The 25,415-nt window shown below is 36.5% G+C and overlaps 3 protein-coding genes across 4 annotated transcripts; 1 reads left to right on the top strand and 2 right to left on the bottom strand.

Annotated features, from left to right (window-relative positions):
• Positions 1–303: 303 nt before the first annotated feature.
• LOC113077787 (IGF-like family receptor 1) lies at positions 304–4,169 on the bottom strand. Its single transcript, XM_026250055.1, has 7 exons — positions 4,079–4,169; positions 3,450–3,642; positions 3,143–3,200; positions 2,898–3,004; positions 2,119–2,207; positions 1,838–1,978; positions 304–1,738 (listed from the first exon to the last, which is right to left on the bottom strand). Exons 1-7 carry the CDS (start codon positions 4,167–4,169, stop codon positions 1,422–1,424), a joined length of 996 nt encoding a protein of 331 aa, XP_026105840.1. The 3' UTR covers positions 304–1,421.
• Positions 4,170–9,092: 4,923 nt separating this feature from the next.
• LOC113077815 (G protein-activated inward rectifier potassium channel 3-like) lies at positions 9,093–13,096 on the top strand. Of its 2 annotated transcripts, XM_026250079.1 has the most exons (3): positions 9,093–10,278; positions 11,018–11,375; positions 12,982–13,096. In XM_026250079.1, exons 1-2 carry the CDS (start codon positions 9,129–9,131, stop codon positions 11,368–11,370), a joined length of 1,503 nt encoding a protein of 500 aa, XP_026105864.1. In that variant the 5' UTR covers positions 9,093–9,128; the 3' UTR covers positions 11,371–11,375; positions 12,982–13,096. The 2 variants fall into 2 exon arrangements, with proteins under 2 accessions (XP_026105864.1, XP_026105863.1); XM_026250078.1 differs by lacking the exon at positions 12,982–13,096 and having other exon boundaries at positions 11,018–11,397.
• On the bottom strand, positions 12,952–23,448 carry LOC113077793 (zinc finger and BTB domain-containing protein 16-A-like). Its single transcript, XM_026250062.1, has 4 exons — positions 23,207–23,448; positions 19,265–19,365; positions 14,271–14,444; positions 12,952–13,214 (listed from the first exon to the last, which is right to left on the bottom strand). Exons 1-4 carry the CDS (start codon positions 23,446–23,448, stop codon positions 12,985–12,987), a joined length of 747 nt encoding a protein of 248 aa, XP_026105847.1. The 3' UTR covers positions 12,952–12,984.
• Positions 23,449–25,415: the final 1,967 nt, after the last annotated feature.

Genomic DNA, 25,415 nt, shown 5'->3' with positions numbered 1-25,415 from the left:
ATTTTCATTTTTGGGTGAACTATCCCCTTTAGAGCTAAATAAGGTTGAAAGATGGAATGGACATAGAACATTAAGGATAAACCCCAAGAAGTGTGTCTCGACTTTGTTTCTAAATGCTTCTAAATTGCCTCAAGATGCACATCTGTTATGAATTAAGTGCGTGTTGTTTTCATCCAAAGTAACCCCAGATTTACCCCAGGACTGCAACTATCATTGAATACTGAACTTATAGGAACAAAAATACTCTATCACGTGAGAAAACAACTATTTTCAAGTGGGCAATTTCATATAAATGCACACTACCATTTGATTCCTATGAAAATTCAAATTCAAAAATGTCCACATGTAAAATAGTTATGAGGTTATGTTGAATAATACAGTATAATATGTGAATTACTTTTCCCTTTCAATACTATACTCATGCTGTGTCTTGCTAGACGCATATGGGAAAAAATACTTTTTTCTCCTGAACAGAAGCCTTTTTCATTTAACATTGAAACTGCACGGCCAGTGGTTCGTGTAGTGTATTAAAAAACCTGGCAGAATGGGTGGGGCGTTCTGGCTATATAAGCTGGTGTTCGCCACAGGATTCTTAGATTTCTTCTCATTAAGCGACGACTACACGCTGATCCGATGCCGCTTGCCAATGAATACACCTTCGCAGCTCGAATCAAGACCTCTCTCCATTGCACTCAGCTGCAGAAAGACAGTGAGTTATGCACTTACGCAAGCATGAGTGTCGCTCTTCTCCTCTTGCGGACCGACTTTCACTGAACAGCCCCACTCTTACGTCTCTCCTCTCTCAGCAAGCCTCGGAGAGAGAAACGGTGAAGTTTGGAAACTAAGCAACCGGGTCTAAGTGATCTCACACCGATACAGAGCCTGCGTACCTGCTCTTCCCACTATGCTTCAATCCGTGTCTCGCATGTAAAGATCAATGCCCCTCTTTACATCAAGCGGCTCTATCCTCTGAAGTAGATCGGAGCAGATGCTGCCATTGGCAGCTTCAAATTTGTGTCTCACTATGACTGCGCTCACAGGCGGCCTGCTTTTTTTACCAGGAAAGCAGTCTACCCCTGTTCGTTCGCTGAAGGCGGCCTTCCCACGATCCGGTTTCTCTCCTATTTACCTTGGAGGAAAACAACGACGAGCTTGCGGGTTGAATGATCAGACTTAAGCAATCCTCGGCAAGGGTAGCTCCGCTCCCTAGCCATGGGTTAGTTTTTTTTTTAATAAACTGCATGAACCACTGGCCATGCAGTTTTACTGCATGAATGAAAAAGGCTTCAGCTCAGTATAAAAAACGCTTTTTCCATATGCGTCTCGCAAGACTCAGAAATCATTCCTCTATCTCAGGGAACCGAGGTTACGTTAAGTAACGGAGTACGTTTTGTGTACTTAAAATATCACATGAATTTTTCTTAAACACCTGCAGGAAGCTTCGCTAAAATCTCCACTGCATCATTGCGACCGATGGAAGTTAGCAGCTCAGCGAGGTGGCTGACGGTCCAGTCTGGGTTTTTGGTGACGACACCCTCCAAAACGGCGACGAGGGGGCTTTTGTGGTCCTTCATGGAATATGCATAATTGATCCAGGCAAAGGAAAAGGAGCAATGGGCGGCAAGGTGACGTGTGTTCTTGGCACCACAGATGTCTGGGTCTAATACCAACACAAGCTCCTCAAGAACATCCAGGTTGTTCAGCACGGTTTTGAGAGGTGCATCCTGGACCTCAGGTGCTGTGAATAGATTTACAGAAAATTAACAGTTTCTCACTTAAGCAGTAATCAGGAGTTATCTATGGTCACGTGAAACTAGTTTGTTCTTTGAATACCCACCTAACAGATGCGACAATCCAGTTACGTGATCATTGTTACTACTCTCTTTGATTATGTTGTAAGAGATGGCCTCCTCATATCTGCCAATGCTCTTTTTGGACAGGCTTTTATGACTAGCTCCATTACAGCATTTTTTAAATTCTGGTAAATACAAGAGAAGTTCAAGAGGAAAGTCTTTAAGGAGTTAATTTTAAAATATTTTGGATCAGCATTAGTCTGTCACAACAGGAAATATTAGTATGTATAAAACCGGCAGGATTTCCTTCATATTTTACACTGACCTTCATTGAAAGGCTTAGACCTCTTGATGAAAAGGAAGATACACACCAGAATGAGAGTTGATAAAATCCCAAAACATACATAGATCCCTACAAAAAAGCATGAGAAAACAAACCATCAAATCGGCTTTTCATCAGCATCGATGCCAACACCTTCAAATTCTCAAATTTTACGTACAAACTGAATAGTCTCAATTTTAATAAGCAATCTAGATACAGATCAACAAAAAGTACTGAACACATTTTGGGTTGGTGATATATTGTAAATGTGTACAATACCAATTCAAAAGTTTGGGGATCAGTAAAATTGATGTTTTAATTCAGCAGGAAAAAATAAATGTTTTACATTTTTACAAAATTGTATTTAAAAAATGCTGCTTCTTTTTATAGATTAAGGAATCCTTTTAAAAAGATATAAGACATATTAAGCAGTTTTTACAATTGATTATAATAGATGTTCCTTGTGCACCAAAACAGCACATTTAAATGATTTCTGATAGATCATGTGGCATTGCCATCACATGAATAAATTACATTAAAAAAAATATTCAAATGCAATAAAATATTTTTTATAGTACTGTTTTAACTTTTTTTTTCTACAGCATAAGATTAATTCTTTCAGAAACATACAAAATCGTACAGTCCTCAAACTTCTGAACTGGACTGTAGCCTATGTAGGCTATATGCTAAAGAGATGCAAAACAATACCTATGAATTGATTAAATGATGACATTTCAGTGGGACTTGATGAAGTGTTTGGCATAGAGCTTTGAGGGCTTGGAGTAAAGTTTTCAGTGACTGCAGAGGGCTCTCTAAAGACATTTTGAGTGCTCTGAGAATGGCTTGAGCTGGATACAGAGCTAGATGTGAAGACAGGCGTACTTGCAGTCTAAAAAGAACAACAGCCTATATTAAGCTCTATTGCATTTCAGTTGTATTTGTTCTCTTTTGGTTTATGCTAATATCTCTGTTTTCGATGAAAAAGCAGTAGAGAGAGCTGAAAAGTAAGTGGAACAATCGTTATTACTGTTATCTTTGTGGTCTGTGGCAGTTGAGGGATGCATTTTCCATCAAAAACCTGCTCCCTGCAAAAAAAAAAAAAGTTACATTTGCAATATTATCACTGCATATCGGAATAGAGAGAAAAGCAAGCTAACTTGTTTGTGTAGATAGAGGTAATATGGGCTCTAATCAAAAATGAATAAACGCAAACCGTTATCGTGGACTAGCCATAAATAACTTTAGCAATATATCCATCCAGATTAGACTGAATTTCTTGGTACCAACAAACAAATTAATAGTAGTAAAAAAAATGAAAGTACCCTAAAACGTACCCTTGTCTACAGCAGATTGCATCCGATGTTGTGCTGCATTCAGACGCTGGAAAAAGTGGAGTTGGGCAAGAATGACAATTTTGGCATTTGACTTGAGATCCATCATTAAATGTCCCATATCTGCATGGTTTGTAAGGTGACTTGATCTGTTGTTGTTCGTCGGACCACCCACAGTTTTCAGTAAATTCGTAACCTGTCCTCAAAACAGAACGACGATGAGTAAACGAGCATTCTTTCTTGAAAGTTACACTGTAGGCTGTTTTTCGCACAACAGACTCATTTACAGACACGTTCTCTTAAAGATGCGATCAGTGTTCTCGATGTCTAATAGATCGATGTATCACTTTATTATGAATTTGTACATCACAAATATAAAATCTGTATGTTTTGTAAGAAAGTCTTTTGGGTAATTGACTATTATCGACTGTGCTGTCGACAACATCTCTTTTGCGCGACGAGAAATTTTACCTTTAAAATTAATTCAGGATAACTTGGACATTTTCCAGGTCATCTCAATGGCAAAAAGTGTCCCAATTTATTTGAATTCACCCTACCAGTAATTCGCATTCAAGTTACATGTACATAATGGACTAAGAGGCGATTCATCGAACACACAATTTAAAACGTACCTTTTTTGATTCCATATTTAGTCTCACATGGCTCACATTTGTACCGAGAACGATTCCAGAATGTCCCTTTTAAACACCTATCCGAAGTCATCGAGGATGATATAGTGTTTCTCCCTGACGTGATCGACTGTGTGAAGCTAAGCTGCTGTGAGTTGAATTGAAGGAGTTGGGTGGGTTTTAATATAAAGCAATGACGACACACTCGTGTTGAAGAATAAAATCATCTTCACACTTTGAGTTTTGAAAAGTTTTGTTTGTCTAAAGAGGACCATGTGTAGCCTATACTACGTATACTACTAGGGGAGAGCAGGGGCGAAAGTATCATTTTACAGAAATTCTGTTAGTCTTATTTTTATTAAGTATACCTGACTATGACCTTGTTAATATGTAACTGCAAACATATTTTGTCCTTTATTTTTTGAAAATAAATAATAATAATAATAATCATATATATATAATTATATATATATAAAAATATATATAACCCGATTTACTTTTATACTGAAAAACTCTGAAAATGCAAATAACATGTAGATTGATCATTACTGTGACACATAAAACAAGAAAAAACAACACAACTAATTTGAAAAAAATTACAGCCTCAATAATTAACTTTTTGTGTTAAAAAAATTACGTACCTAATGGCAGGAAATGATGACGAAATTACGTGACATTTCCGTCAAGGGTTGCCTCTAGACATGCTGTCATACCTTGGGATGCAAATGCAGTAAGAGGCTCTGAGAAAATCGCTTTGTTAATTTCTTTCCATGTTACTTTCGACCCCGCTCTCCACTACGATTTATTTTTTATGTACTGATTTTACTGTGAATTATACTGTTACATACAACAAACTTATAATTAAAATGACAGTAGAAGTTTCTAAAAATGAGTAAAATTACAATAGCAACTGTGAACTTGTAATACTATACATACATTTTACAGTAAATAACATTGTTAAATTCAATTCGCTAAATTAACTTCCGACTAAGGTTTTGTACTGCTGTGATAGTGTGTAAACATTTGGTTAACTCATTTCATTTGAGTCCACTGAGAAGGAATATTTCTTAGTATACAACTGCAAACACTTAATATAATAGTAAAGTTCAGACATGACTTTAACTCGAATCACTGTAGTTCATCATCAGCAATAACACACACAAACGTTTCATCAGCAATAACACACACAAACGTTGTGATGAATGTTGCTGAAATTCTTAACAAAGTAATCTTTCCTGCATGAACTCCACATTTACTGCTGAAGTACTCAACAAAGACATCTTTACTGTAAATAAAGCAGCAGAACATCATGCAGTGTGACTGAAGAACAGGCTCTAACCGACTAACTAACAGATCTCTCTTCTGCAAAAACACATGAATACAGTTCAGATAATTATGTGAATTATTAAGTGATGTTTGTGCTTTAGAGATGAACAGCTGCTGTTAACAAACAGAATTACTGAATGAAAGAGAAAGACAAGACATACAACTGACTTTAGCCACAACCCAGATTAAATCAACTGAGATAAAAGCCGTCATTAAATCTTTTGAGATGTTTTAACAACTCCACAGTGGACTCAAATTAAATAAGCTAACCAACTGTTTACACACTGTCGTAGCAGTGAACATTTATTTTGAAATTAATTTAGTGAATTGAATTTCGCAAATGTTCTAATTTGCTGTAAAATGTATGTATAGCATTACAATTTCAGTTGCTCTTGTAATTTCACTCTGTCGTAACTGTGGGTCATTGTAGTGCCCCTTTCTGTCCCAAAACCAGAAGACTGCCATTCCCTCCCACTCTTTTGGATTGTTTTTCTGTTTTTGTTTTTTTGTTTTGGACGGAATCTGTCAGTTACAGTAAAGTTCAGTACATATCACAGTTGCCCACTTTTGCTGAATAAAATCCAAAATGTAGTTTTTTTATTTATTTTTTATTTATTGAACTGAAAGCCATCTTAAACAATGCAGTATGCAGACACATGAAAGTTTATGTAGGCCTAAATCATCCATGCTAACACACACTTTTTCGATTAGATTTTTTTTTTTTTTTTTTTAAGTAATTATTAAAACTATTAAAATTTGTCAAAATATTTTTCGTCAGTGATGGAAATATAAGATGGTAGTGCAAGCAAGTAAATAAGACACAATTAAACAATATTTGAATAGAAAAAATAATAAGAATTAATATTTATTTGCAACAACTTATTGAGTGCTGAATGCTGCACCCATGCTGCACTCGCAGCATTGCCAAGGTAACACTTGGTCAGTTATTTCCTTTGCCAAGGGAGTTCCAAATGCGACAGTAATGTCCTACACCCTTCAAATGACAAACTTCAAGGGCACTGCCCTTCGAAGGGAGAACGTCATGTTCACTTCCGTTTGGAATGCCCATGTTTTCTCTTGTATTTCTCTTGTAACACTTGTCCAAAGAAGAATTATTAATTCTCACTTTAGAGTTTTTTATTCATATGATCTAGTTCATAAGACATATGCCTTAAATACAGGACAAGATGATTTCCGTGTGGGTTTCATTCGGAACGCTTCTTTGATGCTTATATGAAATGATTCTGTATTATAGGCTACGTCTTAAACCCTTCATTTTAGACACAGTGATTAGGATAATTCCCAGAGAATGTGTAAACAATGACTATAATTAAAGTCTGATATTTTAGGTTTAAACAAGGTATTTTTCTCTAAGTCAAGTTCATGCTTTTGACATTTTCATCTTTTTGTCTTATTTTTTTAGTCACCCTTACCTCAAAACGGTGTAATCTGACAGAGCTAATCATTTTCAATTGTTTGGATGCCAAGGGCGATATGACATTACTGATCTGTCCTTTCTGCTGTAGTCTGTTGAGACACCTGGATTACTATAAGCTGATCTTGATTAACTTTGATGTCCAGATCGAGACATCCATATTGTTCTCAGTACTTGCTTGTGAGACCGGCTGCCCAGTGCTGTTGCTGGAATCACACTACCTAGGTAAGACTGACTGCTTTTTTTTTTTTTTTTTTTTTTAACTTTTCATGCTTTGGGGAACAAGAAAAAGTAATAAAATGCTCTATTTTAAAAGCCTTAGCTAGAAATAGCTAGAAACTGGACTTGATTTGATTTTAATTTTATTTTAAAGTGCTCTGTGCTCATTTATTTATTGATGACATGTTGCTATATATACAGTATAACAGTCTGTGAAGACACATAATGCATCTTTACACAGAGTTAAGGCTGCTCTGTGCCTGCTCAAAATTCTGGGTAAAGATGTAATGCCTGATTAAATAATGCCAGCCCACCTGGCCAGAGACTAGTACCAAGCTATATGGTTATCATATCTGTATAAATGCATTTATGCCACATCTGAGCAGCATTAAACAGTGTGAGTAAAGACATCTGATAACAGTTGTAAACTCAACGGTTGCATTTAAGCACTTCTAAAGTGGCATTTAAGTGTCTTTACACAGACTTTTTAATGATGTTCAGAGGTGGCAATAATGCATTTAGACAGCTATTACAATTGTATACTTTTATTCTAGGGGCTGAAGTGGGACTGAGCAGGCATAATTTAGTCTGGCATTTATGCGCCTTTAAACTGACTTTTGAGCAGGCTCAGAGCAGCCTTATCTCGACTTTGTAAAGACATCTTTAGTTCTATTTCAGAAGAGCTTCTCTGATACCTTTGCATTGCAATTTTGGCTCGTTGATGTAGGGAACTTTTAGTAATTATCTAAAAGATATCTTAAATTGCAAATGCAGCATTGGATGCATTTATCAGTTCAATGTCCTGATAAACAATTGGCCTATAAGCAATCATGAGTTAAACCTTTTTAATGCCTTAGTCATCAGAGTAAAGTTTATTGGAGTCTCATGTAAGCATATTAATGTCTGTTTCCTGATGGGGAAGGAAAAGACTCAATCCTGCTGAACCAGCAGCAATGAAGCTTAGAGCAGACTGTCTGACTGCTTTCTTTAAGCCCATCCATCCTTGCTCACACACAGTTCATATATTTTCATCGATTTAAAAAAATAAAGAAATAGCCTTTTGTACATTGAAGTGCTTCTAATTACTCTTAAACAGTGATGTTTTACAAGTAGTTTCATTATTTAAGACTACAGAGAAATATATGACGTTCTCTTTTCTTTAGAAGGTTTTGGATCCAACTTCACCACACTAGCGTAAAGTAGTGCCATTTTTTAGTCACGATGAGTGGAGTCAGAAGTGTTCCTGTTGAAGAAGGCAGAGGCACCTCAGGGCAGACGCAAGATGATGACAGGACCAGACCTACCACAATCATCAATCTAAATCCCAAATCCAGCTGGGTTGCGTTGTGTAAACCTGGAGATGGAGTGCGCCATCAGTTGTATATTCCTACAGTGGGTGGATTTTATCAACACACACTAATGTTGAAACATGACTATTTTTCTTTTCTTTAATCATTTTTACTCATTCTTTATAAGATACTCTGTCATCATTTACCATCATGTAGTTCCAAACCAGCATGACTTCATCCGTGAAACACTATTTCACAGAAATGTTTACATTCTCAGTAAAATGTTTATCATCCAAACAATGAATCATTAGGATCCTTTTTTTTCAAACTGTTTTCACTTTAAAATTAAGTCACATAGGTTTAGAATGTAAATGAGGACAGAGGTTTTATTTTTGGTTGAACTATCCCTTCAAGTCATTCAAAACCAGTTTTCAGTCTTTTGTTGAGCACTTAAATATAAACTGTTTATATAAAATATAAAGGAGTCCATATGACATAAGTCTTCTGAAGTGACACAATAATTTTGTATAATGAAATTATACAAGACCTTAACAACTGATAATCACTGTATAGTCCTGTTCACAGTAAGGATGAAAACTATAGAGTTTTAATAATCATACTAATTGCATGAGAATATCGACACCAGAGCTATCACTATAGCGGCTTTCTTAAGAAATGCAAAAAAACGATTTATGTCGTCATCTGTGTTATTTTCCAGATTCTCCCTCAAAGCAACATTCGCCCCGTTTCAACGGGAAGCAACTCCCTTCCTTTGCCTGACATTATGCCAAACCAGACTTCCAAACCAAGCGTGTCTATTCGGCGCCACAAGAGCACCACAGATTTACCCTACAGCCCTCAGCGTGGGTACATGCGTGGCCAGAGACCAAGTATCTGTGCCCCTACCGAGGCAGAGCTGGCACTTATGAGGCGCTGCTCTTTACGTGAGCCAAACATTCGGCCATGTTGTCGCCATGCTCTTAGCATTCCCAACATGACATGTCCAAGCACAAGCCCTCTATGCAGCACCCCGTCCCGCAGTGCTCTCTACACACCTGTACGGGACATAGAGTGCAGTCCTAAAGCACGCAACAAGCTAATAGAAAGTAAGAATGCACAGACTCCAACTTGTCCACCAGAGCTTCGCGAACAGTGCCGCTACATCTCCAAAGATGGGAAGTGTAGGGTAGACTTGGCACATATGGCTGAGAGAGAACGATTCCTGGCTGACATCTTCACGTCTTTTGTAGATCTTCAGTATAGATGGTTTCTTTTCATGTTTATGATGTGCTACGCAGTCACCTGGTTTATTTTCGCTGGGCTTTATTCGCTAAATGCATTCTTGCGTGGAGATCTCGAAGTTCCTGGTGACGCTGATGTTTGCTACCCCAATATAGATGGCTTTGTGTCAGCATTGCTTTTCTCAGTAGAAACACAGAGAACTATTGGCTACGGTGCTCGGACGGTCTCATCACGCTGCTACGAAGGTGTGCTTTTGGTCATGGCGCAGTGCATTGTGGGCTCCATGATTGATGCCCTTATGGTGGGCTGCATGTTCGTCAAAATCTCACGTCCGAAGAAGCGTGCAGAAACGCTTCTTTTCAGCCGGACTTGTGTTGTGGCCAACCGTGATGACTGTCTTTGCCTTATGTTCCGTCTCGGCGATCTGCGTGAGAGCCACATGGTGGATGCCAAAGTACGCGCTAAACTCATCAAGTCTCGGCAGACGTCAGAGGGGGAATTTCTCCCACTGGAGCAGTCTGAGATCGACCTGGGCTACGAGAGTGGCTCTGACCGTCTGTTCCTGGTGGAGCCGCAGGTCATTCAACACACCATCGATTCCAGCAGTCCTTTCTGGGAGCTTGGGCCGGAGGAGCTGCGGAAGCAACAGTTTGAGATTATTGTCATCTTGGAGGGAATTGTGGAAGCAACAGGTGTGTTCACAATCATAGCCCACTTTACCTGTTGACCCAATTACGCAAATGTCTTGCCATGACAAACCAATATGGCATGCTAAAGAACTATGAATGCAAGAAAACAAGAAAAATTGTATTAGTTGGTATATTTTATTCACTTCCTCACTGGGCTGTTGAGAAATGGGGAGTTTGAAACCAAACAAAGCATAAAAGAAGTTCAATTGAAAATAATAATAATAATAATAATAATTTTCATCAGTGAAAAACCTTTCAAGAACTTATTTAGTTTAGTTTTTTTTTAATAGTAGTATACATGGACATATTGTTATTTTAGTGTTTTGTGTTGATTTTATTTAAGGTTGAATTGTTAGTTTTATGTCAACTTTATTTTAGTTAGTTTCCAAGGCGTCATTTCAAATTTAATCTAATATTTCTATTTCTATTTCAGATTGATTTCAGTTACATCATTTAAATGTTTAGTTTTATTCAACAACACTTATAACAGCAGTGAAAACTAACTAAAGAAGTGACTAAAAGTCAAAAGTAATGAGATTTTGGGCAGATATGTGCTGAATTATCATGAGAGTGATGTGAAACCATGGGAAAAATAAACTCTTGGCAAAATATTTAATTAAATTATATTTAATTAAATGGAAAAACCGCGCCAGATTAAAACCATGCAATTTGTTACAGCGTGGCGCCATCTAGTGGACGTAGTGTTTCCTTCTGAGATAGTTTGGCAACTTTATTTTGACAGGAATGATGTGCCAAGCGAAGACTTCCTACATCGAGACGGAGATCGAGTGGGGAGCCCGTTTTGAGTCGTGCATGACACTGGAGAAAGGGGCGTTTCGAGTGGACCTGAGACGCTTCCACAGCACGTATCCCGCGCCTCTTCCGCCGTGCAGCGCGCAGGAACAGCATCATCACCTGCAGACCCTCCGAGTGGGACTGGAGCTCCAGGAATCTCTCAAAGACAGTGTTAACTGGAAACTGGGGGGAGATGACCAAGAAGACGACATTATAAAAACACCAGGAGCATGTACTTTCACTATCCACAACATCCAGGAGGAGCGAGTGTCAGAAGTCAACGAATGCGAATCTCTTTAGTTGTTGTGAGTGCGATTCTGACGGTCCTCTTTCCTCTTTCCGGTTCAGGGTCAGTTCACCATATGTTTTCGCTGTAGGAATGTCCAGAAATCTTTAGTAGCCTGAATAATTCTGAATATAAAGACTGGATCGGTTATGTCATTTAACCTACTTTTTGAGTGTGTGCGATCACCGCAGAGGTTGTTTTCTTTCCCTCTCTCATGTGTGGGAACGCCGTCTTTTGGACGGAATACGCAACATTTACGCAACATTTAGAGTCGGAACAGGTTTTTAAACACTAGGCATCGTACATTTGCCAACTTTGTAAGTGGTTACAGAGAAAAACAGAACATCATGCAATAAACGAAAACACATTAAATAAGATACACTAAACCGTTTTGTTAGGAGAGGAGGCATGACCGTGACACATCAAAACAATGTCATGTACAATCAGCTCGACTGGCATACATATTTAATATGCTCTAAGTAGGAATAATAGTCTAAAGTAAAAAAAAAAAAAAAAATTAAAACACTTAGCTAAGTCCAGTTAAAGGAATTACTTTATTTAATAATCATTCTTATGGACCATATAACCTAAGTTAAGTTGTACATTTATAAAAATGTATATGATAATGGCGTGGAAGAGACCAGTACAGTGCATTGTATTCTTGAAAAAAAAAAAAAAAGATTCCCAATTGTTGAAGTATTATTATTGCACACGTTTAAGTTGTCTGTGCACTCTAAAGCAAAATGTTTGGGTATTCTTGATGTAGCCTAGAGTTGCAGTAAGCTAAGAAGCATCTGGTTGCGTCACACATTCAACCCCAGGGTATATCCTTCCCACAAATCATAACTGCAACCACATGACCAGGTTTTGCCAGATTGAGAAAACTAACGACGATTACTTTTTATGTTATTTGACCTGCTTGGCATCTCCTGCTGGTAGATGCAGAGACTACACCATTAGTCACCTTTCACCATTGATGGCCATTCAAAATATGTCTACTCTGTCTTAGTGTTACTTTACGGTACATGGTAACTTCTGTCGTAATAATTGTAAATGAAGACAGAAATATTTTATTTGCGTCTAGTTTATCACTGTACACGAATTGTCTTAAGTGCTTAAAGCTAAAACAATATTAATTAATTTATTCATAATATACTGACACATACTTCCAGACCTGAAGCTGCTTGCTGTTCTGTATGCTGCTCTTCTTCTGCATTAAAACAGCCACTGACAAACTCTTACTGCTTTAATTATAATGCTTTTATTAAAAGATTGTATACAGTGCGTAAATAGATCACATAGTGAGTGTGCTTAGATAAATGGTACAGATTTGACCAGCTCAATAAATAAAAACAAACACATATTTTGCATGCTGTTGTGATGATATTTCAGAGAAAATTATAAGCATCGACAAATTACAGTCTACTCCATCTTAAGTACTGAGTGAAATGTTCACCCAACTAGTCGTCCTTCAAAGAAAACCAAAATCAGCTGGCATAAATGACCTTTGTATGTATATTAAATATATTATCATATTTGCATAATGGCTTCAAAATAATTCATAAATGTATTAAAAATAACAAAACCGTATTGAACCTTCCATATCTACATGTTTTATCCCCCAGGCCTCAGGTGTGGCAGTTGTACAGGTATGTGCTGCTCAGGCTCCAGTCTGGAGGGAAGTCCTGCGTGGGGTGGTTCTTCAGGTGTTTCTGCATGGCTGCCAGGCTGCTACAGAACTCCAGACACAGGGTGCACTGGTAGGGAGTGGCACCACCGTGGGTACGCAGGTGCTTGATCATGGCCGAATAGTCACGTGAACGCTGGCCACACAGCCGACACTCGAATGGTTTTTCACCTGGAAGAGAGACGAGGAGAGAGAACTGAGCTGCAGATTTTATCATGATTTCCCATAATCCCTAATCAGTTTTGTAGTCAGTGTTGTTATTGTTAACTAAAACTATAATAAAAAAATTGGAAATGGAAATAAAGATGAAATAAAATATAAATAAAACAAAATAAACTTTAGAAAATTAGAAATGTTTCCTTGGCAGCTAAAGCACTATGAAAAAAAACAAACAAAACATTTATATCTATCTATCTATCTATCTATCTATCTATCTATCTATCTATCTATCTATATATGTGTGTGTGTGTGTGTGTGTGTGTGTGTATATATATATATATATGTATAATTGCATATAAAATCTATATAAAATATTTAAAAAATTATAAGAATAAAAAAAACCCTTAAAAAATCAAAGCCTTTTTTCTGAGAAAGCTGTCAAACCAAGAGACAACAGAAAATAATCTATAGAGCTGATATTTTTAAGTCACGGAGATCACATTAAATAAAATACAGACTTGACGTTATAAGTGATGGACTTGTTTTAAACTAAAAAACAAAACAAACATAAAAAATCATTTTATATCAGCTAGCTGCCGAAGCAACATTTGTCATTATTATTTAGTTTATTATCAATTTAATGTACTAAATTATCTATAAAAAAGTATATACAAGCTATAACATAAAAAAAACAATTAGTAATAAAATGAAAAAAAAAAAAAAAAAAACTTCAACTGCAACCACAATTTGAAAAAGCAAAATTAAAGCTTAAGCAAATAAGAACTATTAAAACTAACTAAAAAAAATAAATAAGTGCAATAGTATGTCAGTGATACTAAAATACCACTTAATTTAGATTACAGATCTAATCTTGATACAGTGAAATGCCACGTTCAGTTTCTCAGAAAGTGAAATCTTTATTTAAATGAATGTTATCTGATCCTGCTCCTATAGAGCCACTTTTCAGCAGAGTTCAGCTCCAGCAATGATTAAACACAGGTCTTCATGATCACTAGAAACTTCCAACGCTGGAGGAAAGTGGCCCATGGGTTTAAAGGCCGGTTGTACCTGTGTGGACCCGGTGATGTGTGTCCAGCTGGTGTTTAAGGCTGAACCTCTTGCTACACTGTTTGCACTGGTAAGGCTTCTCCCCTCCGACACCCCTCCTGAGTGAGCGCACAGATCGCCTGTCCCGTCCACCTCGGCCGCAGAACTTACACCTGAGCGCCATCTCCCCCGAACCTGCCAACAGATGACGAGAGAACAGTGAGTGAAAAACTGGTGGACTATAAATAGAACCCTTCTCTGTTATCATTGGATCTTTCTAATGCAGTTTCATTTCAAAATAAAACCTCAGACAGCCAAATGTGGCTCACTATAAACATAGTGTTCAGAGTCTATTTATCTTTTTACTTTCTCCTTATAAGGAATAGTTCCCCCGAAACGGAAAAATGTGAAAACTCCAGTGAAAAAGTCAATTCCGTTTTGTCCTCTCACATCAAAAATCTTAAAAATCATATTGGTTAATTTAGGACTGTTTGCACTTCAAACGAGACACCTTTATTAGCCATATATGGATAGAGGATGTGTATTTTATGTCGTCTTTTATGAAGAATTTGTTTATCATAAAAATGCAGCTTTTGCTTAACGAAATGGACTGAAGTCTTCGTGGATTATTGTGATTTTTATTTATTTATTTTTATCAGCTGTTTGGCGCTCATTCTGACGGCACCCATTCACTGCAGAGCATCCTTTGGTGAGCAAGTGATGTGATGTAAAATTTCTCCAAATCTGTTCAGATGAAGAAACAAACTCATCTACGTCTTGGATGACCTGAGGGTGAGGAAATTTCAATTTTTTTTGGAGCACTTCATTTTTGTTAAAAAATGTACAGATTAATTTTTCAACTCATCTTAGCACTTACCTACGTTTCCAATTCAAAGCTATGCATGCGTTTTGAGCATCTCAAATAACCTTGAATGGTATCTCATGCAATGAACCAGTGACAGAAATAGTGACCTTTCTACTAAAACTCTCAACAGATCATTATGGTTACCGAGCCTCAGTCCGAAACAGAAGCAGCGCTTCACAAGAACGCAGGGTTATTTTAGGTGTGATACTGGTCAGCTCTTTGGCCCCTCATGTCTACTCAAATGTGTTTAAATTTGTCTGAGTGTTGTCTAACGCGCTGCTGGTGACAATTGTTCCATTCGTTAAAACACCAGTTAACCACGTGTGAAAGTGAAAGGAGACTTATGGTGTTATCTAATTATTAATATTAAAAATAAGGGTATAATATGGGTCCATTTGTTAACATAAGTTAACTTCATTCGTTAACAAGAACTAACAATGAAAAATACTTAATTTTAACATTTACTAATACATTAAATTAAAAGTATCTATTTAAATGTAGTGAACCGTACACTTACAATGAACAGTTTTAATATAAACTTACATTAACAAAGATTAATAGATATGTATTGCTCATTATTAATGTCAGTTAATGTGTTAAATAACAGAATCAATATAATTAAGCTTATTACAGAAACCACAAAAATGCACCGAAAACATTTATATTAGAATATATAAAACCAAAGTCTGATAGCACTAAGGGGGCATATATTTAGCCTTTTTTATTTAATACAATATTTAATTATTTTTTACTTTGCTATAAATTCGGAAAAGCTCTTGTGTTTCACTGCATGCAAGGAAATCTGAATTGTATCCTTTTTAATTTTTTATATACAAAATAAATTTTCATATTGACCACTCTCAAATGACTTGGGAAGGAAACCACATCTTTATCATTGAAGACATACCTATGTGGTCGTTCTCAGCCAGTGTAGAGGACTGCATGATGCACTGATTAAATGGTTTGCATCGGCCATTAGAAATTTAACACAACTCTCAAAAAAACCCCCACTAAAAATCTAAAGGTGAAACGATAAAAGAAAAAATGTATGGCCTTTTAGGGCTTTTGTATATTTCAATATATAAGTTTTTGTTATTCATTCACATCATACATGCATTATTGTTTGCTGGTTAATATCCAGTTCTGTTAAAATAAAGCGACCAAATGTTTATTTTTCAGTCATCTGTAAAGGGGGATTAAAAGTGATTTATGGTCCAAAATAAAGTGACATCTGAGCTTTGGTAGTGCGCAGCCGAGGGGCCCAATTTTAGATAAATACATCCTGTGGCAACTCTCTCTTGGTGTGCGGCCTAGTTTATAGCTCTCCCTGTCCACACACACACACACACACACACACTCATACATACACACCACATCCTCTCCTGTACAGCTTAAATGTGAAGAAAAAGCATGGTTAGCACTTTCTGCCTATATATTCATGAAGACAGATCTTGTGATAATCATATGGACACTTGCACGGTTGTGTAAGCTTATACTTCAGAGCTCGCTGAAACAAAAGCAAACGTGAAAGTCGTGTGAAACCAAAGCAAACATATGTGCCCAAGTGTGTATTCACACATATATAAACTCCCATATACCACCCACACACACAATCTCTCTCTCTCTCTCTCTCTCTTGCTCTCACTCTCTCTCTCTCTCGCTCTCACTCTCTCTCTCTCGCGCTCTCGCTCTCACTCACACTAACTCAGGATGCAGCACAGTAACATAAAACTGCTGCAGAAACCTGCGCCTTTACAGCACAACATTGCTGTTAGAAAAGATGACGTTGAGCATTCTTAAAACTGAGGGTTCATGTTGTTAGATGCATTTTTATAAATCCAAAATCTATCTGGACGATCTGTAAAAAGTGAAAACTGTTCAGCTGTTAACCTGCAAAAAGTGACTTTAGTTTGGCGCAACCTAATGTTGTCAGGTTGAATGAGTCATATGCCGCCACATTTTTAGATTGTGACAAACATTTTCATTAAAGACGAAGAAAATATACATCTTATTTTTCAGAATTGAATCTTAATTGAATCTAATATTGTTGGCATGCTATTCTTCTAAAACGACATAATACGACACTTTGCTATTTTTATCATTATTAGACATGAAATATTTAAGAGACTATATGAAATATGCATACTAAAAAAAAAAGGGGTGCCGTCAGAATGAAAGTCCAAACACTGTTGTTCTCTCACATCAAAGCAAAACTGACATGTTTGTTTAAAAATGTTTTGGACTGTTTTCACTTATAAACGGTGCTTGACCTGTGTATATCTCTCTCCTGATTCTGATGTTTTCACTGGAAAAAGAATTTGGCTTTAAAGTTATTGATGGATTTGTTTCATACAAATGAACAGCTTTTGGCGTCACAAGACATTTATTTGATGGACTGGAGATGTGGATTACTTGTGGATTGTGATGTTTTTCTCAGCTGTTTGGACTTTCATTCTGACGGCACCCATTCACTGCAGAGGATCTGTTGGTGAGCAAGTGAAGTAATGCTAAATTTCTCAGGCTGTTCCGATGAAGAAACAAACTCATCTGCATCTCGGATGGCCTGAGGGTGAATACTTTCAGTATTTTCAGCCAATTTTCACGCAAAGCCAATCTTTGCGTGATCTGTTCCTCTAATTACAAAAATATACATTTATATTTATTTTAAACTAAAACTACTCACACGTAATATACCACATAAGTTACATAGTCTCTTAAAGATAAACATCTCATAAAAATGTGTTACTATCATTCTCACCCCAATATGTTCAGGAGTGTATATGCTCGAGCACACATAAAAAGCGCTCTAACCCCAATTTGGATGAAAGAGGAACAAGCCAACACGTCTCTTTTGGTACTGTATACAAACCACCATGAAGCACAGAGCTGATCGACCGCAGGACTGTGCTGATGCACCACGATTCAAAAGCCACACAGCACTCTCTTGCATACAGCTTTACACCCCAGTTTAGAAGGTAAGGGGTCATTTGCTTCTGCCTTTGTGTCCTGAGAACAATATGCAAACCAGGACAAAGCATAACCACCATTTGAACTGCACAGTAACCCCTAAAGTGTTTTTGGACAGTCAAGGAACTTACAGTACGCAAATGTTTTTGTTAGTCGGCATCTGTGCTGCAGGAGCATTTCTCAGAACTAACTTTACTTTCGTTAACGGGTGTCAGCGTGTGTTTTTTTTAATCTGAAGTATGAAGTCATTTCCTTCAGGTTCACACGGATGTGCTAGAAGAATATCCACAGTTATAGTTCATTGCATTAATGTTTGACAATCAGGAAGCTCTGAATACGTTTAATGCTGAAAACTACATCTGTTTGAAAAGTGAGCCTGTATTGCCTTGCAAATCAGTGCATTTGAATTAAAAACATTTTCAGAAGTGGCAATGACATTCACATTTTAGTTATTAAGGTGCTAGCATTTATTTATGTATTATTCAAAAGCAACTTTAAACTGCACTGAAAGTATAGATTTTAAAAAGTTGTGCATTCCTTGGGAGTCAAAATGTGGATAAAAAAAGAGAATTGCATTACAAAATTAATTCATAAAAATCAAGAAAGTGATTTAAAAATCATTTAAATGAATTAATTTAAATAATTTAGTCAGTCTGGCCTAGGCTTGTTTCCTGGTAAACATGGAGTTGTAAATTAATATCATTAGCTTTGTAAAAAAATTGCTTTTGTTACTCTATTGTAAGTCATTTTAGATAAAGGCATCTGCTAAATGCATAAATGTACTGTGTAAAAATAAATGTACAAAAAAACATTTTAATGGGAAATTCTGGCTTGGTATTGTTTCGGAAAGATTTCAAAAGAATCAAACTCATACGATACTTCAGTTTTACAGAATGAATAAATCTTGCTACTTTTCACTGTCTGCTATCCTTTCTTTTACTACTGCAAGCGGAAGAGAGGCCACAGCCGCCATCTTTCAGCTCTTTGAGAGATACACAGCATTTACATCCTGTTGTGTGCATCCATTCCTCTGATCTGCGTGAAAAGTAGATGCATCCCGGACAAAATCTGCAGCTTACTGCCGTGGATTTCGTTTGTTTCTGCAAGCTTCTGTATGATTATCTATATGCCTTCTTTATTCTGGGCAGATAAAGAGTGTCTAGTCTCATTTTTGTGATATTACCTGAGGTTGATGACCCAGGCGTTGGCCTCCAGGGGTTTTCCAGAGCTGGTTTACCGCAGTGTCTGCAGCATATCTCCCTCTCCTCTTGAACCTTTGGCTTCCTGTGGAAAATGTCGTCACGTTAATGCTCATTTCAAAGATGTCCATATTTTCCAATGTGTATCTAGCATAGACGATTGCTTTTAGGACTTTATTCATCATCAACAAATATCTTCAAACTTAGTCACTGCCTTTTCCGCTACTGTTTTTTTTAAACCACTTGTTGATCTGGTCAGTTAACACCTGCAGGTTCAGTTGCACTTCAAGAGCTGCATTTCCACACTCTAGTGTGTTTGCTAGACCACAGCTAATTCAGACAAGCAGGTAAAGGTCAATGAGAAGTGAGAAACCTGATGCTTTCAGGTGTTACTGCTGATTACCACCAATGTGTTATCATATTTGCGGCTTTATTTAGAAGAAAAGGCGCTATCATTTAAGTTTTGTAAAAGACAAACACACACACACATGCCTCAGCTTACATTATTTAAACTAGTAGATCAGATGTTTGTAGATGAATGCACACATGCCTAGATATGACTTTCTACACAAAACAAAATATTTTTGGACTGTTGTGAAGGTAAAGCATTCTACAGATGTCTGTATGAACTTCTTAAAAGCTTTATAAAGGATCCCAGGATGTACCCGATGTTTCAGAATGAAAAAAATACTGAGAAATAAGTAGGTGTTAAGTGTGTGAAGAAAAAATATACGGACAAACATCGACATACAGCGCACACGCTCCGTAGCCCAACGCATGTAGACATGAGGCGACAAACTGCCATTCGAACTGGTCAAATCTATGTTAGCAAATCATAAAAAAAATAAAAATTAGACTTACATCACCTCGTTCTATGACTAAAAAGAGTAGGAACAAAGGTTTTGTGCTCAGGTAGCAGGAAACAAAGCAAGCAGACAATGGTTTCCTCTGCCGGAGTCGAGCAACCTGCAGCGCATCTACAGTGTGCAGGATAGCTCATCCGATTTCATGCGATTCGATGTATTTAGAATCAAAATAGAAATAATGTGCTCTTCCAAATGTGTTACATTAGTCTGAAGGGCTTTTATACATTTTACATTATTTGGGATGTTTAACCACAAAGTATGATATATTTGAGTCTAAAATGGTGTGTGGGTGGCTTGTACGGTTTCCCTATGCGTGCTTAGCTTAAGAAATACTGCATCTGCTCTCAGATGTTTCATTTCACCATACATTGAGCAAAAGAAGCATCCAGATCTCTGTCTGAATGGGGCACCTGTTTGTGTGTGTGTGTGTGGCAAATTAGGGAGTGGAACAGACTTTGGCTAAAAATGAGACCGAAATAGAACATCCTGCTCCGAGGGTGGAGATGACTGACTTTCATGTTTACTGTTTGTAAAGTTGGGGACAAATGGGGAGCTCCCCTCAGTTTCGGCCTTTATAGTAAGTGTTATGTTCCAAAACACTCCGCCAACATATCCAGTATATATTTAACATGGTGCTTCTGTGCTTTTATACTGGCTCAAACACTTAAAATTAAGCACAAAAAACAAAACACTCAAATTACTTAAATGTGTAACTTACGGCTCCTTGTGAGCCTAAGCACATATATACAAATGATACATTTAAAATTACATTTAAATTAAAATATTTATTATTCTTAACCCATTGCAACTCTAACATATTCGTCTTCATTGCGTAAATACTGTTATTCCACTGCAGTGGAACCACAGGCTGTTATTAGTTCCCCTCGTTTTAATGGAGCCTGTAGAAAGATAACTGTTGTAGGTGGAAAAGGGGGCTGGTTGGGGAAAATGTGTCCGTTGGAAAGTACAGAATAAGAGGGGTATCATCTAATTTACATTCATAGACACACACACACACACACAATTATGAATACATATGCAAGCATATATGCCACCCGTCAAAAGTTTGACACGCTTGACTGAATTTCTTTCTCAACTTAAAAACAACATGTTATAAAATAGTGTTGTAGATAAATATAATGCTTGTGTATTAGCTATTGTATAAAAATATTTTTAATTACTTAGGATGAGTTGGAGCTGATAGTGAAGGAAAAATTGTCAGATTTTTCAGTGCACATGTGAACTCCTTCAATACTGTTTAAAAAGCTTTTGAGAATTTACTACTATTTAAATAATGGAAAGTAAAATAATGGTGAAATAAAAAAAATTAAGAATGAGTATCATGTGTACTTGCTAGGCACTACAGTGTAAACACAAAAAAATTGTTTATTGAAGTCAAATATTTTAATCCGGATAGAAGTCAATTTCAAGCAATCACAAGGTTTTTTTTATTTTTTTATTATTATTTATTTATTTTTTTGGTCTTAAGTCGCTGGGCTATTTTTGTTGCAATAGCCAAATATACATTGTATTAGTCAAAATTAAAGATTTTTATTTTAATGCCAAAAATCATTAGGATATTAAGTAAAGATCATGTTCCATGAAGATATTTGGTTGCACTTTATTTTACAGTATGTGTACTTACAGTGTATTTATAGTGTATTTACGGTGTATTTATCTAAGAAAGTTCTGGTAATACAAGGGAATTACTGTACATGTAGGGTTAGGTTTAGGAGTAGGTTCGGTGGGTTAGTAACTAGTTATTACATAATACATTATTGTAATAACTATAATAAGTACACACATGAGTATGAGTAGTATACACATGAGGAACAGGACTGTAAAATAAAGTGCTACCAGATATTTAGTAAATTTCATGCTGTAAATATATCAAAACTTAAATTTTGATTAGTAATATACATTGCTAAGAACTTCATTTGGACATCTTTAAAGGCAATTTTCTCATTATTTAGATTTTTTTTAACCCTTCAGATTCCAGATATACAAATATATAATTTTTTTAAAAAATTGACCCTTATGACTGGTTTTGTGGTGCAGGGTCACAAATAATTTAAATAAATCAAGCAACACTATATTGGCCTGTACAGACAACACCAAAATTTGGAAAAATATTTTTTTAAATCTAATAAATAAAACATAAAAAAATTACTCACTACTTTAGTAGTAGCTATTCCTTTTTTTTTTGCTATTTTAAATATTGAAAAATTCAAAATATTTAATATGTTAATATTCAATGAGAGGTGACGTTAACTGATGCAAAGGCAGAAAAAAATGAAAGTAAGGTCAGATTTTGCGGTGTTTGCTCTAGGTTAAAACTGTAAATGTGTTGTTGGATTGGTGAAAAACAAGTTTAACAGGCTAATGGTGTTCCACTGAAATTAGCTGACTATAATGTGGTTTCCTGTTGAACATATCATAAAAAAAAAAAATAAAAAAAAAATTCTTTCACCATGCTGGCAACACTCAGATGGCTTCTGAAGCTCTATGTTTAAAAAATATATAATTTCGTTATTGAACATTCATTGTTTAATTCCGAGGGCTGAACAAGTATTTGAACACTTAAAGGGCTTTAACTATTTTTTTTATTATTTATTCACCTTCATGCCTGAATTACTTTCTTTCTTCTGCAGAAGATATTTTGAAGGATGTTCACCAAACAGTTTTGGTTACGACTTATTTCTATTGTATGAACATACAAAAAAAAAAAAAAAAAAAAAGAAACATGGAGACATTTTTCAAAATATCTTTTGTGATGTTCCACCAAAAATTATTATTATTAAAAATAAATAAATAAAAATGCAAGTTTAAAACGAAAATAGGATCATTTTTGGGTGAGCTATCTCTTTATAAGATGTAAGAATATCATTACATTAGATGTGAGGTGCTTTGAACATTTTATAATTTAAATCACAAAAAGAAAAATCCTTATAAATTCAGCTTGTGCTGTCTGTCTTTAAAAGAAACTCCACATCGTTTGGTAAATGATCTAATCCAATAACATTCATACATTGAAAGTGTCATATGTGTGTCATTTCTTACCTCTCTTGATCATCTGACATGGACCCTGTTAAAGCTGTGCTGATAGAGGTGGTCTTTCCTTTCAGACCAGGAATGAAGGGATTGTCTGGAGTCAACGGAGGAGGGTGTATGAGAGGGTGATAGGGCTGAAGCAACCCCGTGTAACCCATAATTGAGGAGGAGACCTGTGGCTGGAGCGAGTGGTGGAGGATGGGGTACATGGGTGTGGGGTAGGGATACGCTCGAAGGGAGTGAAATGCCATTATTTCTCTACAGTTTAACATCATGCTTCTAGACGAGCTGACCGGCGGCCAGCAGAGGCGAGGGGTGGGAGACTGAGCTCTGGAGGAGATGATGGTCTCTCTGGAGAACATGGGAGGCAGAGGAGACACGGGAGAACAGCTCTTCTTATGTGCATCGTGCACCGACCTCTTGGTGGAAGAACGTTCTTCTTCTGAAGAACAATCAAGGTGGTCTTCATCCGAATTGTGGCTTCTTTTAGACAGCTCGGTGTCCTTCTGTGCTTTGTCATCTCGGAGTGCATTTGCTACTTTTGTGTCTGTCCTAGTTGAATCTGGATCTCTAAGTTTTGCTTGACATTGTTCTACCAAAGACTCCATCTCAAGGTACCTTGCACCCCTCAGCAGCTCCTCGAGATCATCTTTGGGCACCTCCAGAGATTCGCTGTACACATAGTCCAGGATTTGCTTGAAGGTGTGAGAAGAGACTCTGTCTATTAAGCAGCAGTACTTTTGACCTGAGCCGTGCTGGTTTGTTAACTGACGCTTCAGCCATTTGCTTGCCAAGGCTAGTATCAGAGCGTGGGCTTTAAATGTAAGGCCCTCCACAATGACAAGTGTGTCACAGAGGGTTCCTGCCTGGCGGAGCTGCTCCGTCTGATGCAGAAATGGCACGTGGTGAGGGTTATGAATGCGGATCATCTTCAAAGAGCGAAAGGTGCAGCTGAAGTGAGATGATCGGGTTTGATGTCGAGATGAGAAATCTCATGTCAGCCTTTAGACGGGGGAAAAAACAGAGGGTAAGTTTGTCATGGGACAATGAGGAATAATAGTCGATCTGAAAGAAAACTACTCAGATCTAAGAATCTTAAAGTAATCTCCCAGGAAATTATAAAATATGGAAATAACTGGATTATGTAAATGACACATTTTTGTGTAATATGCTATATTATATAAAAAAATCTAAACTTTAATATATGTCACACATGTATCACATACACCCTCTCCCAATGGTAATGTTATACTATTGAATATTATATATTATATACTCAATATATACTGAAAAAAAAAACACTAATATATACTGCCAATTAATATTATTTTTATTTTTTTAAACTATAATACCCCTCTCTGATTAATGAACGATCTTTTTATTTACTTATTTATTGACACTTGTTTATTAATTCGGTAACACTTTAGAATAGGTAACACCTATAAGTTGCTTATTAGCATGCATATTACTAGAATATTAGCCATGTATTAGTGCTAATTAAGAACATATTAATGCCTACTTGACCATTCTACTTGACCTTATTCTACATCCGTAATCTTATCCAATACCTAAACCTAACAGCTACCTTACTAACTATTAAGAAGCAGCAAATTAAGAATTTATTGAGAGAAATGTTGTAGTTAATAGTTAACAAGTGTTACCTATTCTAAAGTGTTACCATTAATTCTTAAATTTTTGTATGTATCTGGATATTGTTTGGATATCTAAAACAAAGAAAAAAGATAATTAATAGTCCAAATAAAGTTCCCAAACTCAAACTATGCTTGTCCGCTCATTAGATGGCACATACACTGATGTATCCAACAGTCATGAATAAGACGATCAATATAAAGCAGACTTCTTTTTTTTTTTTTTTTTTACATGCATCTGAGGACTGATCGAACATTTCATCATTCAGCTGTTTTAAAAAGAGACCTCATGGCTTTCAGACGGAAATACTGAAAAAAAAAGACTGAAACATAGATAAGCCTGAAGACGTAAATACACTTAGCGATATAGGCCATTTGACTTAATTTCAGAGATTGTGAAAGACATATTCAGAAGAACCAAATAGGGTTTTTTCCTGAAATCATCAGCGTCACAACACCTCTAACCTACTTTCATACTTTAGACAGACAATCTAATTCACAAAATGAAACTGTCTCACAATACATTCAACCATGAACTGGAATTGCATTTTTTATGTATGGCACAACAC

The sequence above is a fragment of the Carassius auratus genome, unplaced genomic scaffold (assembly GCF_003368295.1).
Source record: "Carassius auratus strain Wakin unplaced genomic scaffold, ASM336829v1 scaf_tig00023221, whole genome shotgun sequence".
Taxonomy (NCBI): domain Eukaryota; kingdom Metazoa; phylum Chordata; class Actinopteri; order Cypriniformes; family Cyprinidae; genus Carassius; species Carassius auratus.
Note: the sequence above shows the minus strand (reverse complement) of the source record. Positions and strands in the feature narration are given on the sequence as shown.